The sequence below is a fragment of the Myxocyprinus asiaticus genome, chromosome 2 (assembly GCF_019703515.2).
Source record: "Myxocyprinus asiaticus isolate MX2 ecotype Aquarium Trade chromosome 2, UBuf_Myxa_2, whole genome shotgun sequence".
In the NCBI taxonomy this organism is placed as follows: domain Eukaryota; kingdom Metazoa; phylum Chordata; class Actinopteri; order Cypriniformes; family Catostomidae; genus Myxocyprinus; species Myxocyprinus asiaticus.
The window spans coordinates 59,386,051-59,405,239 of NC_059345.1; the positions used below are offsets into that span (position 1 = coordinate 59,386,051).

The window sequence follows — 19,189 nt, forward strand, 5'->3', positions numbered from 1 at the left end:
ATCTACTGCTCTACCATCGAAAACTGCTGGGCAAAGTCCTCAAGGGTGTCGCCAAATAGGCCCGCCTGGGAAACGGGGGCAGCAAGGAATCGTGTCTTGTCAGCCTCACCCATGTCGACCAGGTTGAGCCAAAGGTGGCGCTCCTGGACCACTAGTGTGGCCATCATCCGCCCGAGAGACCGCGCCGTGACCTCTGTTGCTCGGAGAGCGAGGTCGGTCGCAGAGCGCAGTTCCTGCATCAATCCCGGGGCGGAACTACCCTCGTGCAGTTCCTTTAGCGCCTTGGCGGACTTGCAGGAGAGCCATGGCGTGCAGGGTGGAGGCGGCTTGTCCAGCGGCACCGTAGGCCTTGGGCACCCGTGCCAGGTGGCGGCACTCTGCGGGCATAGGTGCACCGTGAGCATCTTTATCGACCGGGAGATTGCCGAATAGCCCTTGGCTGCCCCACCATCGAGGATAGTGAAGCCGGGGACGCTGAAAAGATCTGGACCGGGCAGTAAAAAGTGCTTCCCGCGACCTTGTCAGCTCTTCATGCACTTTCGGGAAGAAAGGAATGGGGGCGGGGCGTGGCTTTGAGCGGCGCCGCGAGCCCAGGAACCAATCACCAAGCCGCGAGGGTTCAGGGAAGAGCAGTGAGTTCCACTCTAGCCGACGCTCGCGGCTGCCCAGGAAAGCATGTCATCATCTCCGCGTCAGTCTGTGACTGGGCAATCGACCCCGAAGGGAGGAGCCCAGCTGAGGCTTCCGACTGGACGAGCCCGCTCTCCGATGCTGCACTCGAGAGCACATCACTTTCGCGGGCTCCGAATAAGAGGTCGAACTCGCCGTGAGACGAGCCGGCGGACTCATCCGGAAGCCCGATCGGGGCAGACGAGCGTGCTGGGGAATGGGAGGTCCGCGGGGGGATACCCGGCGGAGGCGGTCCCATTGGGATCCTCAAATCGCCCCCAGTGCTAGCCACGCTGGCCTCATACCCGTGGGTAAAAGGACCGAGGCGTGGAGTTTCTGGGGTGGCTCGTTTTCTTACGAAGGCGAGCCGTGACCGCAACGTTGCCATGGACATATTCTCGCAATGAGAACATGACCATCCACGAACACTGTCTCCGCGTGAACAGTGCCCGGACACGAAAGACAGTGATCGTGACCATCATAAGGTGAGAGATAACGAGCGCAACCAGGAATAACACACAATCGGAAAAGCATCTTTAAAAAGACACGTCTTTAAATAGACGTTCCGTGTGTGCCGTTCTTTTAGAGAAATATACTCTTTTAGAGAAATATACTCTTTTATTTCTGCCGAAGCGCCCAGGGGCATTCTCTGCAGTGCACCAGTGCAGATGGGGGAGAAGCCGCTAAAATGCGCCGTCAGATCCAGCAGAGGCGAATGAACAGTAGTATTCAGCTCAGTGAGCATGACCGTTCGGCTCCGAAGAGAAAATCTGAATGAGTGGTTGCATACCAGCTCCTTTTATACCCGTATGTCTGGGGGAGTGGCATGCAAATACCACTCGCCAATTTTCATTGGCCTTTTATCAAAGACCAGAGGTGTGTCGGGCTCCCAAGAGTGACCCCTAGTGTCACTACATCGACACAACGTCGAGTGGGTGACAGATAGGGAACTGATATAGATCAATAAAGAAATAGTATTCTGTCAAAACACAGATTTCCCACAATAACGGTCTTCTTAGTTCTGTATTTTTCTTTATATACAGTACAGTGGGGTTTAAAAGTCCTTTGTGAAAATTCATCTATTTCGCGATCTAATTTAATACAGTTTTGTTTTTCATTACCATTTATAAGGCTAACAATTTGAGTGAAACGTTAAATAGAAAAATTAACATGAAGGTCCCAAGCTGGCTCAAGATGGCATGGACTCCACACATTTGTGTAAAACCTGATGATCCATATTATCCCAGCATAATTTGAGAATGTTCCAAAGAGCAATTTGTGTCATTCCATGGAAACAAGGAAATCTGACCTTTTGTTTAAATGAGTAAATGTGTTCAGTGTCATAAATTTGCTTGTTTTACTAGTGATATAGAAATAGTGCAGAATCTTAAACATTTCTTATTTAACATCATACCATTCCTTTAGAATGATTATATACAGTAAAAGTTTACTTCAAAGTGTATGTTATTAAAAAACTTGTTTGGATCTGTTTACTGTATAGTTTATATTAAAGGGATAGTTCATCCAAAAATGGAAATCTCATCACTCATCATTTACTCATCCTCATGCCATCCCAGATGTCTATGACTTTACTTCTACAGAACACAAAGATTTTTAGAAGAATATCTCAGCTCTGTTGGTCCTTACAATGCAAGTGAATGGTGAACAGATCTTTAAAGCTCAAAAGCATCACATAAAGGCCACATAAAAGTAATCCATATCACTCCGGTGGCTTAATCCATATATCCAGAAGCGATATGATAGGTGTGGGTGAGAAACAGATCAATATTTAAGATCAATATTTAATATTTTTTAAACATAAATCTCCACTGTCACTTTAAAAATATAAAAGAATGTGAAAGTGAAATTAATAGAAAAAAAGGACTTAAATATTGATCTGTTTCTCACCTACACCTATCATGTCACTTCTGAAGACATGGAATAAACCACTGGAGTCCTATGGATTACTTTTATGCTGCCTTTATGTGATTTTTCGAGCTTTAAAAGGTCTGGTCAACATTCACTTGCAATGTATGCACCTACAGAGCAGAGATATTCTTCTAAAAATCTTTGTGTTCTGCAGAAAAAAGAAAGATATACACATCTGAGATGGCATGAGGGTGAGTAAATGATGAGAGAATTTTCATTGTTGGGTGAACTATCCGTTTAAACAATAACAAAACTATCAACATCAAAATAATACTGTCTTCCTATGTTAATCTAGTTACTGGTCTTGTTAAAGTCTTCTTAGTTACTACTATTTCATGGATATAATGGTCCACATTAGAAGTTGTATTCTTTTAATACTTAAATATTTTAATCAATTGCTTTATTAATCTTTTTGAATTCATCAATATGGCATTTTGTGTTGGAGCTGTGGCCTACTGTTTATCGCACATGCTGACATGTTGAACCATGGTGCTCCTGTGCTCAAGATTGGGTCTGTCATTTCTGTATCCTTCTCCCCATTATTTCCTCTCTTGACTATCCCTACCAATACAAGTGGCAAAAAGCCCCCCCACCCAGTGCAGATAGTGACTTATGTTAGGCACTATATAAACAAAGCTGTTATCTGACCATACAGAGAGCATCTTACCCAGTGTCCTCTTCCAAGTAGTAATATCCTCTTGTCTGGTGTGAGTGGCCCATCTTCTCTCTCTGAGTGGTTCCCATGAACACCCCTGTCTTCCTTGTCTCTTTGGTGAGGCGGTTGTGGATGTCAGAGATTATGGTGAATGTAGTGCCTCTGGGGTAGCAGATACCCACATTTATCCAATCTTTTCTATAAATGAAGCAATACTGCTTCAGTTAATAAAGCACAATAATTGTGGTTTGTCAGGTTAGTTATAGTAAGTATCAGTATTAAGTCAGTATCTGTGTCAATCACTAGAGTGCGCCATAGTCCTGGTTCAAAGGAACGTTAAAAAGTTTTTTTTGTATTTTATTTTTTTTCTAAACTTGGATAAGTTGAAGATGCTGCTTTTTCTATTGAATATAATTTTAAAAAGTAATTAAACTACTATAATAAACAAGGTGTTGGAACTGACATGCTCTTACATGTACCTCTTGCAATAGATCAGAGGAATATTTTCTAGTCCAGAAGATTTTTAAATCATTAAGAGTAAAAAATCTACTGTAAATTTTGTCGGCGAATAAACTTGAACCTGAGCGACAATAACACTTTCTACAGTTGATGGAGCTAACTTTAAGCTTAAATAAATGGATAATGTACAGTCAGCCAGTCATTCATTATTGCAAAATAAACCCGACAGGGTCATCAGGTCCCCAATGTAAAGTGGAGGGGTCTTGTATCACCTTGACGGGATTTATTTTGGAACACTGACCAGTTGACAGTACATAATCCTGCTTATTACATGGTAAAGGGGGGTTACTTTACACAAATGCTTTTATTTTGCATTTTCCAATTTACAGTTTTTCTTATGTCATTACAAAAAAAAAGATCACAAATTTGCTAAAACTTTGTTTATTTCCAGGTTCAGATTTTGAATCTCAGATTTTTAACATCTACACTGTAAATAAATGTAAATTTCGCAATGAACAATAAGACGAGATACATGAAAGCTAAGCAAGAGGATCTAAGCTATGGAATATCAACATTGTTGTATAAACAGTTCTCAAAACAAGAAGTTAATATTGAGTAACTTACACTTTAAATACAATACGGCTCTGCCAATAATACAACTAATGTTTTAAAAGAAGCCAAAGCACAATCAAATACTGTGTCACTAAGGAATGCACAGACAGCAAATATGAAAAAGCAGAGTGATGTAAAGAATGACGCATCCCAGTGCTGTTATAAAAAATATCAGCACTCTTAAAACACCACTAGTCCAATCAAATTAAAGGAACAGACCTAACTGTTGTAAAAAAAGAAAATGAAAAAATAAATAAATATGATGGCTGAATCCAACGATTGAAGAATCAACCGATCAGAATCAATTGTTCAAAATGTCAGTTGTCCATTATGGCAAATTAATTCCCCTTCAGGTGATACAAGGCCCCTCTGCATCAGGGTTTATTTTGTAATAATGACTGGCTGACTGTTCATTATTCAGCTTACATGACTACTTTGCAAATAAATAAATAAATGCTCTTGAAATACTGATTTGATTTGAAATTATAATAGTAGCTAACTTGTAAAAATTCCAGGGTTATACGAGAGAACAGGAGCACATAAAAGTTAGAAAGATTACAGCAATACCCGGATGACCTGTAAAATGTATCACTTTATGCCCAGACATGCAGTCATTATTCAGAAATATTTGACGGCTGGATGGTGTAATTGACCAATCAGAATAGTGTGTTCCAGAATAACATGTAAAAATATCCAGGAATAACTGACCTGTTGAAGTTTATGAGCCAGATAGTGACCTCTGCAGGAGCTGCTTGATCCCAGTGCATGGTGTATCCTTTTCCCAGAGTGATAACGGGCTGGAACTGCTGGTAGTCGTTCCTCTTTCCCAGAGCACCAGCCAGCTTCAGAGGCTTGTCTGGATACTCATCCTTTACCATCTTCATGTTAAGGGTGGCTGGGCTCCGGGTCTGGATGTAAATCTGAAGAGGAGAACATTTTGCATGGTATATAAAGGAGTAGTTTGCCAAAAATTACAAATTTGTCACTGACTCACCATCATGTTGTTCCAAACATATACGACTGACTTTCTTTTGTGGAACACAAAAGGAGTTTTTTTTTGTAACAGAAAGTCCAAGCTGTTCTCTTCTAAACAATGAAATTGGATGGTGGCTGTGAACCTCCAAAAGGACAAAAAGCACTATAAAGTATAATAACGACAGTCCATACAACTTTTTTACAACACACTATGCATTATATTTCAAGTCTGAAGCAATACAATAGCCATTGACTTTTTAATTTGATAGAAAAGAGTACCTTGGACATTCTGCTATAAATAATTTGTTTTGTCTTTCACAGCAGAAAGCCTGGTTTCTGAAAAGTATGAGGGTGAGCAAACCATTACACCTTTACGTGTGTGAAAGGGTGCTTGAGTGCTTGACAGCTTTGACAAATTGATTACTTTTCTTTTAGAAACTGCATTTCAAAACAGACTAAGGTTTTGTTTGTTTTGAATGTACCCAACAAGGTGCTGCATGGAAAAATGGCACTGTTTGCAAGCTTGTGTACTCAACTGCTTCTAACACAAAACATGGACATGTTTAGGAGTAACGTGAGTGTGGGTATGGACATCTTGCCAGCTCTGGGTTAGACTCACCTGGGCATAGTTCCCGCTACAGATGGCAGCTCTCCAGTCCGGAATGTCAATGCAGTCGGGGTGTCGCAGGAGCCAGTTGTCCTCTTTGACGAGGAAAGCACCCGGGTATTCGCTCACTGAGCCATCAATGTCATGAAAAATGGTAGTCTTGTCACCATCCATCTCCATTTTGTTGAACCAGGGGCCTGGCTCACCAAAGAACACACGTGAGGTGATCTGACATCATAATTAGAGACAAGAGAAAGGTGAACAACATGGGGAACAAGGAAAATACATCCATTATTTGGAACTGACTTGTTTTTACAATCAAAAATCAGTTCTATTGCAAAATCAATGGCAACAATTACACTGTCAATTAATTCAGATTATTAACTGATGTCTTGGCACAGATCGGGTCTTGCTTCATGAGTGAAAACAGCAAAAACAAGTTTGGATTTTTTCGCATCTGATTAGGGCCACTTTCACCTCTGACTTAACTCTCATGATTCTTGAACGAATCAATCAGACCAACTTAAGAGTCGGATCAGCCGGTTCATTAATAAGATCCAGCTCAAAAGAACAAGTTGTTCACAAAACTGACTCATCCGGTTCTCAAGTTCAACTCATTAACTCAGTGGCACTTAAGTTAACAAATCACTGTAGGGAAAGATTATCAGTGAAAAGTGATTTCCTCACTAAAGCTAAAGTATGATTTGAAATATAGCGCTTGAGCGCTTGAGTTGTGTAGATTACTTTTATAAGGCATTTTTTGGGGGAACATAGCCATTGCTACTATGAACTGTTGTTCAGTCATGACAACTCTCAGAAAGATTTAGTATGTTAATGTGGGTATGACATATTGATAGGATTGACTTGGCGGACTAGATTTGCTACGCTGCTGCTGCAGAGCAAGTACGGAGACATGCTACTGCTAGAAAATACACAGACATATTGAGTTAAGCATGTGGACATACTGCTGCTGCAAAATTAGACAAATACAATCCCCACGTAGCAGATCTAGACAACTGGAGCTGGGGAGGAGGAGCAGGGTTTCAGAGAAAAATAAACCAGCTTACTTTTAAACTGATTAAATTTAAATGTTAGTCAAAGAGAGAGTGTGCTACCCGATCAGCTTACACCATGTGAGCCAATTGGCTTGACATATCACATGTGATCGAGCTGATTGGCTAACAGATAAATTCAAAGAACTTATCAGCTTGCGCCATTCAGAGTTTCATGCCTGAACTTAGTCATTTGTATGGAAAATAGCTGCATGAACACTGAAAAAATTTCCCTTTGGTGTTCAATGAAAAAAAAAAAAAAAAAACATACCTGTTTGGAATGACATGAGGCTGAGAAACAAATGACAATTTTCATTTTTAGGTGAACAATTAATTTCAGTTATTGTAAACAGACAAATATCCAAATATCTGATCTGTGCATTAGGCCTTACAGGGTCAATGTAGCCAAATAGGCCTCATATCTGACTATTGGAAGCGAGAAGAGAGACCAAAGGAAGAGGAGAGCTGAGGAAGTCATATCCTTAACATTGCAGTCCTCTCTTTCTCTCTCTCTCTCTCTCTCTCTCTCTCTCTCTCTCTCTCTCTCTCTCTCTGTGTGTGTTACTTCTGTCAAACCCCTGCCTGCAGCTAGTAGACACTCTGAAATTTTATAATCCTTTTTGACATCAGAGTTCTTAGAATAGCTCGGAGACAGTGACCCCATCCACTTTTATTAAGCAATACAAAGAGCACTGACATATATTTTGTCAGAGGTCACAAGTCTGCAAAGATCTTGATGATACCTGACATCACTTTGAGGTATTGCACTTACCGGCACATCATCAAATGTGATGTCAGTGACACTGTTGTTAGGGCAACTCTGCCAAGAATTGTTCAGGCGAAATCCAAAAGCACTGGTGTGTCGTCCATCCAGAGCTACAAATTTGCGGAACGTGCAGTTCTGGACGTTGACTGGCCCATCGTAGATTTGCATTCCACGAATAGGAAAGTCCCTGCAGGGCAGAGGGTGATGACACAGGTGAACTTGTTTACACACATCAAATAAAACCCTCTCTACATGCCAAAAACTGCCATGATGGAACATTTGCTCCACATGATGCAGTTGGCATTAGACAATTTAAAATGCGAACTGAGACAAACATATACAATATAAAAGTTTGAATAAAACAACCTCATTTTGCAACACAAGTTGACCAGATTGAATTGCAAAAATTATGGTTGTTTGGACTTTAAGAAACAATAAACAATAAAGATAAATTTTTGCTTAATCAGTGAAGTTGCATGTTACAGGTAATCAGTTTTTCTTGTTTAGACAGAGTAATTATGTAATTATGTAAGTATTTGTCCACTGAATGAAAATGTCCAAACATTATACTGGACATTGATGGTTTTATTAAAAAGTCCAATAATATTTTTAATAGTGTAAAAGTAATTGCATTTTAACGTGTTTGAATGCAAATTTATTTCATAAAATATTCTGTTAATGTCAACATATTAAGGTTTTAAAATATAAACTGTAATGCAAACTGAGACACACAGCAAGTTTGGATATTAAATGTTTTTGTTGTTTTATCTGTATATGAACAGCTACAAGTAACCTACTATTATACCTAAAACATATTATAGCAATATTTTTACACCTGGAAGGGTATATGTAAAGGCAAAGAGAAGGCGTTTCAGAGAATGGTGTGATGGAGAAAGTGTAAAGTATTACTGCCTCAGTGCCTCTGTGGTGCATGTGCTGTCTGCGATGGTTTATACAACAGTGAATGCGTCAAGCATATACCAGGCTTAACTCGTGCACAGTCATGTGCTAGACAACGTTCCTAGTAATTGTATATTCACCAAGCCTACTTATTTTTCAACTTCTCCCCTCCAATCACCTGTCATATTCAATAGAATCCACTTTTCACAATCCAATCAATTCCTGATGGATAAAATCAAGTTCCATTCTACACTATTTTCATAACAGACTTGTTTGAGATGCCGAACGTCATGAATGTAGGTGAGATTAGGTTACTGCAGTTAGGGGAGGACTCAAAAAAGAGCTTTCAAGTCAGACAATTTTCACTTTTCATACTGGACCAAAAATCTACTTAAGTAAAGGCATATATCACATTTACGCGATAAGTTGCAGATGAAGTTGATGCAATTAAAATACCACTGCTTTACATGATGCATATGATGAACAAATGCCGGTAATCATCATGTTCGAATCAGTGAATCAATTGTCTGTCTGTCATGTTCAAATCAGTGTATTTTCCATGCATTTTCAGTTTAATAAGGGCATGATTTCAGAATTTGTAAGCTAGTTAAGCTGAGTCATTAGCAAGAGTTTCCATTTAGTTCGTAATTTCGTTATAATAAGTGGTGATTCAGCGCTGGAGTTTCTTATTTTGCATGTTATATTGAGTGCTCTTTGCAGCTGTTATCGGTGGCGTTGAGTGACAGCAGGTGGCAATGCTCTCTCGTGCACCAGACACGCTTTTCTCACTCCACTGTTCTGCAGCTCACACTTCTTTCCAGTTAAATCAAAAAGCAAGATGTAAACAGATGTGTCCCTGCTCCTGATATACATCGATAGTCAATCAGATGTTAAGATCTTCGTTTATTATATCAAAAAATGTATATTAGTTGTAGATTAAAACCTGGAAGTCTTGTACTAGAGGAGAAAACTTTACCATGAAACCAATCAGTAAATATAGCTGCAAGCAGCCATAACGGGGCCAAGCACCAACATGGCAACCACTGCACAACACTAAACACAACACAAAGATCACACAGATCACGCCACCACAGGACGGATCTGAACTCATGACTATATGTTCTAGAGTTCAGTGTGCTATCCACTACATAGCCACAGAGTTGCCAGTCAACAAAGGGACATACCAAGCTTGGAGGAATCACAGCAGAGCACAGCCATTGCCATGATCAACTTTATTTTCACATAACTTTTCAACAAAGGAAAAAATAAACATTTGCTTGGGGAAAAGCCCAGCAACCATTCAGTAAACAGAATTAAAAAATCATTGATATGGCAAGAATTACACCACAGTAAGCACAACACATTGCATGAATATGACATACAAAGCAACCCCACACTACTTCACAAGTTACCAAAAAAGTGACAGAAACAGAAAAGTTTCACAGGTGCTAAAGAGACATACCAAGCTGAAAGTCAGCAGGTTTTGAATAAAAAATTTATTTAAAATGGTGGTGTGCTGATATGGCTGATATCAAACACAACTGAAAGAAAGAACAGATTGGTCATAATGTATTTTGCAAATACTTGAACATTTTCTACTTGCCCCAAGCTGGTCTCAAATCAGCAACATTTTGATCTCCAAAGCATACAGGTATGGTGCATCTTACCACTGGACCACACCACCACAGGTGTTGATGTAACATACCAAGCAAAGAGTGAGCAGGTTTTGAATAAAAAAAAGTATTCAAAATGGTGGAGAGCCGATATGGCTGATATCAAAACACATAAGAAATGTATTTTGCAAATACACTTTTTCATGTTGCCCCAAGCTGGTCTCAAACTGGCAATCTTTTGATCTTCAGAGCACAAAGGCATGGTGCACTGACCGCTGTGCCACATTACCACAGATTTTCCAGGTGCTGGAGAGATATACCAAGATGAGAGTCAGCATGATTTAAATTTGAAAAGTATTCAAAAGGGTGGAGTGCTGATATGGCTGATATCAAACACAGCAGAAAGAAAGAACAAACAGGTCATGAGGCATTTTGCACTCATTCAATTTTTCTAGTCATCCCAAGCTGGCCTTGAATCAACAACCTTTCAATCACCACAGCACACAGGTATGGTGCATCATACCTCTGGACCACATTGCCACAGGTTGTACAGGTACTAATGTTGCCTATGGATAGCATTGTAATCAAATAGCCTTATAAGACAGAAAACCCAACAGATTAGCATGCTAAGCTATCATAGCATGTAGCATGATAACCATGTTTATCTTTTGAACTATAGGTGGCACAATCGTGAAACCCTGCATGTAGCATACCAAGTTTTGTTTTGATAGGACACAGCGTTGCCAAGATACAGCCTCAAATCCGCTTTCACAGCCACCTTGTTAAGTATTTGTTTGTATAACTTTTCAACAAAGTCAAATATCAAACTTCTGTATAATTAATCCTGTGCGGCTCAGTCTGGAGATTATTTTGAGCCATTTTGTGTGCAAATCAGGCAAAGTTTGAAGGAGCAGACATGAAAAAATGACAAATTACATAATTCAAGATGGAGTTTTAACATAAGGGGTCCTTTGGAATCATCAAGATGAGTGCAATCAGACAAAAAGATATGCACAAAAGAAAAGTTAATTTTTGACATGGTGGTGGTGCTATAAAGTATGTCTTAGAGACCCCAAATTTGGTATGGGGCCTATTCTTCACTACCCCTATCAGTGTGCCAAATTTCGTTATTTTCCTATGTTTGGTTCTATGGGCTACCATAGACTCCCATTGTGGAGGAATAATAGTAATAATAATAATAAATATAGCTGCAAGCAGCAATACCAGGGTCAAGCCAATTATCGGTAGCATGAGCAGGGAAAGAAGCATCGTGACACATTTTAAGTTAGAATTCTGATGAATTCTGTAGGAGTTAAAGATAAAAAAACAAACATCTATGGCCATATTTCTCAAGATACACTACTGTTCTATTTGCGTGTACTAGTTGCACATTAAAATCTCTATCATCGGCAGAACAAAAGTGCTTGCTCTTTTGGCTATTAATACATTGATAAAGAGCGTTTACTCAAGGTTGTGCAGAGGGTGTTAAATGCAACATTGCACACTATACATTGTTTTGTGTATTCTCAAGCACATTGTAGGATTTTTTGGAAAAAATTGGAAAAGTAAATTTTTACATCCATAGAGTTATATGCAATACATTTATAGACATCCATGCAATATTTAGTATAATCCAATTTAAACAAAAAAAAAAGTTTTGATTATTTCCATGACTAACTTAATTTAAAACAATTTGTCTAATTGATTGAAATATTTCAAGCAAGCACATTTAGCCATTGTTTACTACAGGGCATCCAGAATTCACAATGACCCCCCAGGGCAAGGTCCTAAAATATTTTCATTTTACTAAGCAAATGCAACAGCCTTAATACCTCTTTGGTATTTTTTATAAATTTGGTACTTTCAAATTTGTTTGTGAAACAATTCTAAACAACAAATATCTATTTGCTAAAATTTTCAGGCATGGTCTGCAAATAAACAGCAGATTTCAATTTCATGTTGATTGGACAAATGTTATAGGAGTAATAACAACAACAAAACGTTTACATAAAATCAAACCATGGCCAACCATGCTATTATTGTTCTCTGCATGACCCACACAATTTAACAAGACCAGTCGAACAAAAATGCAAACATACAGCCTCAAGTCCATTTTGGTGTGTTCAATGTAAAATTTGTTGATGATTGGCCAATGGATGCCATGTTTCTCAATATATGCAACTGTCCTCATGATCAGTGATGGCAACTCCCACAAAGACACTGAATGCAAATTTTGAAATGAATCGGACCAATGTTTCTATATTTAGACGCACTTTCATATTGTTCCCTGTTATAGCGCCACCAAATGGCCAAACCCCGCAACTTTTTCTGTGTGTGCTCAGTGTGTCAAATTTGGTGAAAATATATAATTTCACTTATGACTTATCAATTTACGTAAAAACAGAGACCACTTTTAAAATTAATCGGCCTGTTTTTGGCATTTACGAGCAAAATTTTGCCATGTTCTCTTATATCTTAAGAACTTTACTAATGATGCTTCTTATTTTGGTGGTTTTGTTCCGATCGGACGAACAGCTTTGAAGTAATTCGCTAAAGTATTTTCGGAACTATTTTGGAAGTGGCAACAGGCCATAAGGCGAACCATAACAAATATGGTATTGTTGCACTCGGCAAGTCCACCCAAACTTAACGAGACCAGTCCTGTGAAAATAGACCAACGCAACACTAAAAGTTATAAGCTCACAAAGTTACAAACAATTCATTTTAACACCACTAGGTGGCGCCAGACACAAACTTCCCAGGAACCTTCAGGGCATGATCCTGATGACACATACAAAGTTTCGTAACGATACGCCAATGCGTTCATAAAATACAGCATTTTGCGACAAAATTCAAAATGGCTGATGCCCAAAATGGCTGACATGGGAAAATTGGGTATCGTTTGACTCAGAATGTTTCACTGAATCTAAAGAGACCATTTTTGGCCAAAGCGTTCAAGAGTTATAAGTTATCTCCTGACCAGAAGGGGGCAGTATGGTAAAACGCTGCAGGTGACCTCAAGGCATGATGGTGATGACACATACCAATTTTTGTCACAACCCGTCAAAGTGTTGCGGAGATACAGCATGAAGTCCATTTTGGCATGCTCGCCGTCAACTTTGTGAAGCTAATTTTGTCTCTAAGACTTACAGTTCAAAAGTTATTAGCGTAAACATGAGTGAAACTTTTACCTGTTGGTGGCACTAAAGGGTTTAAGTTACAGACTCCAAATTTGCTGTGGTATCAGTTCAGACTGTCCTCTAGCTGTGTGAAAAATCATAACTTCCTGCAAACAGTTCTATGGGCTGCCGTAGACTCCCATGGCAGAAAAAAAAAGAAGAATAAGAACACTAACGATTACAATAGGGGTCTTTGCCCTTTCAGGGCTTGACCCCTAATACAACCCCAATTCCGAAAAGTTGGGACAGTATGAAAAATGCTAATAAAAACAAAAAGGGATGATTTGTAAATTATATTCACCCTTTTCTATATTGAAAGCACTATAACTACACATTATATGATGTTTTTCCTTGTGAATTTCATTGTTTTTTGAAAATATACAGTAATTTCAAATCAGATGATTGCAACACGCTCCAAAAAAGTTGGGTCAGTCGAGTGTTCACCACTGTGTAACATCACCATTTCTTCTAATAACACTTATTAAGCATTTAGGCACTGAAGACACAAGTTTGTTAAGTTTAGAAAGTGGAATTTTCCCCCATTCATCCATTATGTAAGCCTTTAGCTGCATAATTGTATGGGGTCTTCGATGCCGTATGGTGTGCTTCATAATGCGCCACACATTCTCAATTGCAGATGGTCAGAACTGCAGGCAGGCCAATCTAGCACCCACACTCTCTGCTTCACAGCCATGCACTTGTAATCCGGGCAGTATGTGGTTTGAAGTTGTCCTGCTGGAAAATGCAGGGATGTCCCTGGAAAAGACGGTGCTGGATGGCAGTATATGTTCCTCCAAAATGTGTACATATCTGTTTACATTCATGGTGTTCTCACAGATGTGCAAGTTACACATGCCATGGGCACTGACACACCCCTGACCCATACAGACACTGGTTTTTGGACCTGATAACAGCTTGGATGGCCCTTTTCCTCTTTGGCCCGGTTAACACAACAGCTTTGTTTTTCAAAAGCTTTTTGAAATGTGGACTCTTCAGACCAAAAAAAAAAAACAACAAAAAAAAACACAGTTCCACTGTTCTACTTTCCATCTAAGATGAGACCGAGACCAGAGAAGTTGGCAGAGCTTCTGGACAGTGTTGATGTAGGGCTTCTGCTTTGCACAGTAAAGTCTTAACTTGCATCTGTGGAAGCAGCGGCGAGTAGTGTTGACTAACAAAGGTTTACTAAAGTTATCCCAAGCCCATGTTCATGATATCCATTACAGATGTATGATGTTTTTTTAAGTCAGTGACGTCTGAGGGATCAGAGATCATGCACATTCAAAAGTGGTTTTCGTTTTGCCCTTTACGCAACAAGATTTGACCATGTTCCTTGAATCTTTTAACTATATTGTGCACTGTAGAGGGTGAAATACCCAAAATCCTTCCAATTTGTCTTTGGGAACATTGTTCTCAAAGTGCTGGATTATTTGCTGAAGAATCTGTTGGCAAATTGACAAGTCTCGAATGATCCTTGCTCTTGAAGGACTAGGCTGTTTTTGGAGGCTCCTTATATACTATGACATGATTGCCTCACCTGTTTAACATCTCCGGTTTCACATCACCTTGTTATTTTAACTTGTCAAATTTGTATTAGTCTTAAATTGCCCGTCTCAACTTTTGCAATCATCTGATTTGAAATTTCTGTACATTTTCAAAAAACAATGAAATTCACAAGGAAAAACATCATATAATGTGTAGTTGTAGTGCTTTCAATATAGCAAAGGGTGAATATAATTTACAAATCACTCCTTTTTGTTTTTATTAGCATTTTTCATACTGTCCCAACTTTTTCAGAATTGGGGTTGTAATAATAATAATAATAATAATAATAATAATATGAATATAAATAATACTAACGAAAACAATAGGTGCCACAGCACCTTCGGTGCTTGGCCCTTAATTAGCTGATTATTAGCTCAAGAATGACAATTTATCAAAGCAGTGAAATATTCATAACCTAATTCATATTTATATGTTTCGCGTACTGTCAAATTACAGAAGTAAAATGAGTTGCGAATGACGATTCCTGTTGACTTTAGGAATCAGAAGTAAGGTTTATTGCAGGGCAAGAGAGAAATATTTACCAAAAATGAAAAATGTTTCCCAGGAGTCCTTGATACACATGGTTTCAGCATGTAAAACACAGCATTTACAACACTTATACAGAGCAAAAACGAGACAAAAGGACTACAGATGTTTTGACACTCACACTCCTCTCGGAATAGACCTGCCGAGATGATCGGGGCCACCTGGTCCCCAGGTTTGATCATCTAGGTTGGGCAGTCCTCTGTTCTGGCTTTCTCCCACAAACAGAGAGTTCTTCACCTCCTGACGGGAGCCGTCGTCATCAGGGAATGTTCCACCACTACGCAAACACAAACACATAAGCACATAGCTGAAAAAATGTTGTGCGAATCCACACTTCATTTGCATATACACAAAATCTCGCATTTTCACCTATAAATTACTTTCACAATCTTTCAAAAGCCCTGACTTCTCTGCATCTTAAGAAGCCTCCCTTATAAGGTATTTTCCAATTACAATCAACAGGCCCTGCTCTGTGATGAATTCAGAAAATATGAACACTTTACACCACAAAAATGTGGGCATAGAAAATAATAGAATAAATAAATAAATAGTGATTTGTGGGTTTACCTGGTGAGAGTGAGGCCGATGCCATTATCAGCAAACCTGTGTGGAATGAAGATGAAGACATATTCAGTGCTGACTACATTCTAAGCACACTGCCATAACACTGAACACATTCATGACAGATTATAGTTTGCACACAATCACAACTGACTGACTGAATGATTGAAGAAATAAATATTTTGCAGAGGCACAAAACTGAAGTAAAACTTATTTGCCAACTATAGGGTCTAAAAGCAGTTTTCCTTTTCAAAATCTAATGCTTTTCGTTTTAATTAAGTCTTTTGGTGGTTTGCTCATAAACGTTTGTAGATTATTTCTGTGATAATTACATCCCGCCACAAATGAAGACCACAAATGATTTTAGTTCCCTATCTGTCACTCACTCGACGTTGTGTCGATGTAGTGACACTAGGGGTCAGTCTTGGGAGCCCGAGACACCTTTATCTTTGATAAAAGGCCAATGAAAATTGGCGAGTGGTATTTGCATGCCACTCCCCCGGACATACGGGTATAAAAGGAGCTGGTATGCAACCACTCATTCAGATTTTCTCTTCGGAGCCGAACGGTCATGCTCACCGAGCTGAATACTACTGTTCATTCACCTCTGCTGGATCTGATGGCGCATTTCAGCAGCTTCTCCCCCCTCTGCACTGGTGCACTGCAGAGAATGCCCCTGGGCGCTTCGGCAGAAATAAAAGAGTATATTTCTCTAAAAGAGTATATTTCTCTAAAAGAACGGCACACGTGGAACGTCTTTTTAAAGATGCGTCTTTTTAAAGATGCTTTTTCGATTGTGTGTTAATCCTGGTTGCGCTCGTTATCTCTCGCCTTCTGATGGTCACGATCACTGTCTTTCATGTCTGGGCACTGCTCATGCGGAGACAGTGTTCGTGGATGGTCATGTTCTCATTGCGAGAATATGTCCATGGCAACGTTGCGGTCGCGGCTCGCCTTCGTAAGAAAGCGAGCCACCCCAGAGGCTCCCCGCCTCAGTCCTTTTACCCACGGGTATGAGGCCAGCGTGGCTAGCACTGGGGGCGATTTGGGACCTCCCATTCCCCAGCACACTCGTCTGCCCTGATCGGGCTTCCGGATGAGTCCGCCGGCTCATCTCATGGCGAGTTCGACCTCTTATTCGGAGCCCGCGGAAGTGATGAGCTCTCGAGTGCAGCATCGGAGAGCAGGCTCGTCCAGTCGGAAGCCTCAGCTGGGCTCCTCCCTTCGGGGTCGATTGCCCAGTCACAGGCTGACGCGGAGATAACGACATGCTTTCCCGGGCAGCCGCGAGCGTCGGCTAGAGTGGAAATCACTGCTCTTTCCTGAACCCTCGCGGCTCGGTGATTGGTTCCTGGGCTCACGGCACCGCTCAAAGCCACGCCCCGCCCCCGTTTCTTTCTTCCCGGAAGTGCATGAAGAGCTGATAAGGTCATGGGAGGCACTTTTTACTGCCTGGTCCAGATCTTTTCAGCTACCCCGCCCTCACTACCCTCGATGGTGGGGCGGCCAAGGGCTATTCGGCAATCCCCCGGTGGATAAAGGTGCTCGCGGTGCACCTATGCACACAGAGCGCAGCCACCTGGCGCAGGTGCCCAAAGCTCCCGTCCAAGGCCTGTAGGTTTATGTTGTCTCTGACGGCCAAGGCCTATGGTGCCGCTGGACAAGCCGCCTCCGCCCTGCATGCCATGGCTCTCCTGCAAGTCCGCCAAGGCGCTAAAGTTCCACCCCGGGATTGATGCAGGAACTGTACTCTGCGACCGACCTCGCTCTCCGAGCGACAGAGGTCACGGCGCGGTCTCTCGGGCAGACGATGGCCACACTAGTGGTCCAGGAGCACCATCTTTGGCTCAACCTGGTCGAGATGGGTGAGGCCGACAAGAAACGATTCTTTGCTGCCCCCATTTCCCAGGCGGGCATATTCGGCGACACCGTTGAGGACTTTGCCCAGCAGTTTTCGATGGTAGAGCAGTAGATGGATGCTAGCCGGCATATCCTGCCCCGGCACGGCTCAAGATCCCACACCCTGTCTACTCATCGCCAAGGGCGTCCCCCTGCGGTGACTGCACCGGCTCCGCCACAACCCGCCCCTTCGGCCCGGCCCCGGCGTGGAGCCCACCGCAGGAAGCAGACGCCACCCGTCTCACAGCCGCCCAGAACCCGTGAAAGGCTTCAAAGCGCCCTTGAGATGGGCGACCCAGGGACAACGAAACCCGCTGCTCTGGAGCTGGTAAGCAGATCTCCATCTTTTTGTTACCTTTTGCATTTAATTGCGCTGCATGCCCAAGTGGCTGCAGTACTCAAGAGCTCAGCAAGAGTGGTTTCCTTGTTCCCTGGGTCACGTATCCGGTGTGCTGGCTGTCATCACGACCACCATCCACCACACTATTTGGCAGGTTTGGTGCTCCAGCGGTGGTCTCCCGCCCCTGAGCACCCCGATGTGACAGTCTCCATGGGTCACGAGGACAGGCCTCTTCCTACCCCGTCCCAGGCTGTTCCGGGGGTGGTCACAAGGAGCCAGGTAAGTGCTTCGATGTCCTTAGACTCAGTACGGCCACGACGTGGTGTGGCACCTCGAGCTCCGCCCCGCCGCGAGGCCCCACCTGCCGGTACGTGTGATGACGTCCCTTTGGTCCCCCTTGCGTGGAACTTGGACGCATGGTTGCGCGATTCACTTCGCCGGGTGTCCGCCCAGGTTCAGCGGTGTCCACTTCACCTTGGTGAAGGACGAAAACGCTGCTACCTTGCGCGGAGATCGCTACCCTCCTACGGAAGGGCGCGATAGAACCTGTCCCTCCAGCCGAGATGAAGAAGGGGTTTTTCAACCCCAACTTCATCGAACCGAAATAAGGTGGTGGGTTGCGGCCAATCTTGGACCGGTGAGTTCTGAACTAGGCTTTACACAGACTCCCGTTCAAGATGCTGACGCAAAAACGCATTCTAGCGAGCGTCTGGCATCAAGATTGGTTCGCGGCAGTAGACCTGATGGATGCGTACTTCCACGTCTCGATCCTTCCTCGACACAGACCCTTCCTGTGGTTTGCGTCCGAGAGTCAGGCGTATCAGTACAAGGTCCTCCCTTTCGGCCTGTCCCTGTCTCCTTGCGTCTTTACGAAGATCGCAG

At 41.8% G+C, this 19,189-nt stretch overlaps 1 protein-coding gene across 2 annotated transcripts in view; it reads right to left on the reverse strand.

Annotated features, from left to right (window-relative positions):
* The window catches only part of LOC127452695 (cell migration-inducing and hyaluronan-binding protein-like), a 301,080-nt gene that overhangs the window by 27,298 nt on the left and 254,593 nt on the right, over positions 1 to 19,189 (reverse strand). For both annotated transcript variants that reach the window (XM_051718318.1, XM_051718314.1), the window contains exons 19-24: positions 16,075 to 16,110; positions 15,629 to 15,784; positions 7,731 to 7,911; positions 5,919 to 6,134; positions 5,033 to 5,244; positions 3,266 to 3,451 (exon numbers count right to left, since the gene is read on the reverse strand). In XM_051718318.1, coding sequence (XP_051574278.1) covers positions 3,266 to 3,451; positions 5,033 to 5,244; positions 5,919 to 6,134; positions 7,731 to 7,911; positions 15,629 to 15,784; positions 16,075 to 16,110 — 987 coding nt within the window. The remainder of the gene's footprint in view (positions 1 to 3,265; positions 3,452 to 5,032; positions 5,245 to 5,918; positions 6,135 to 7,730; positions 7,912 to 15,628; positions 15,785 to 16,074; positions 16,111 to 19,189) is intronic.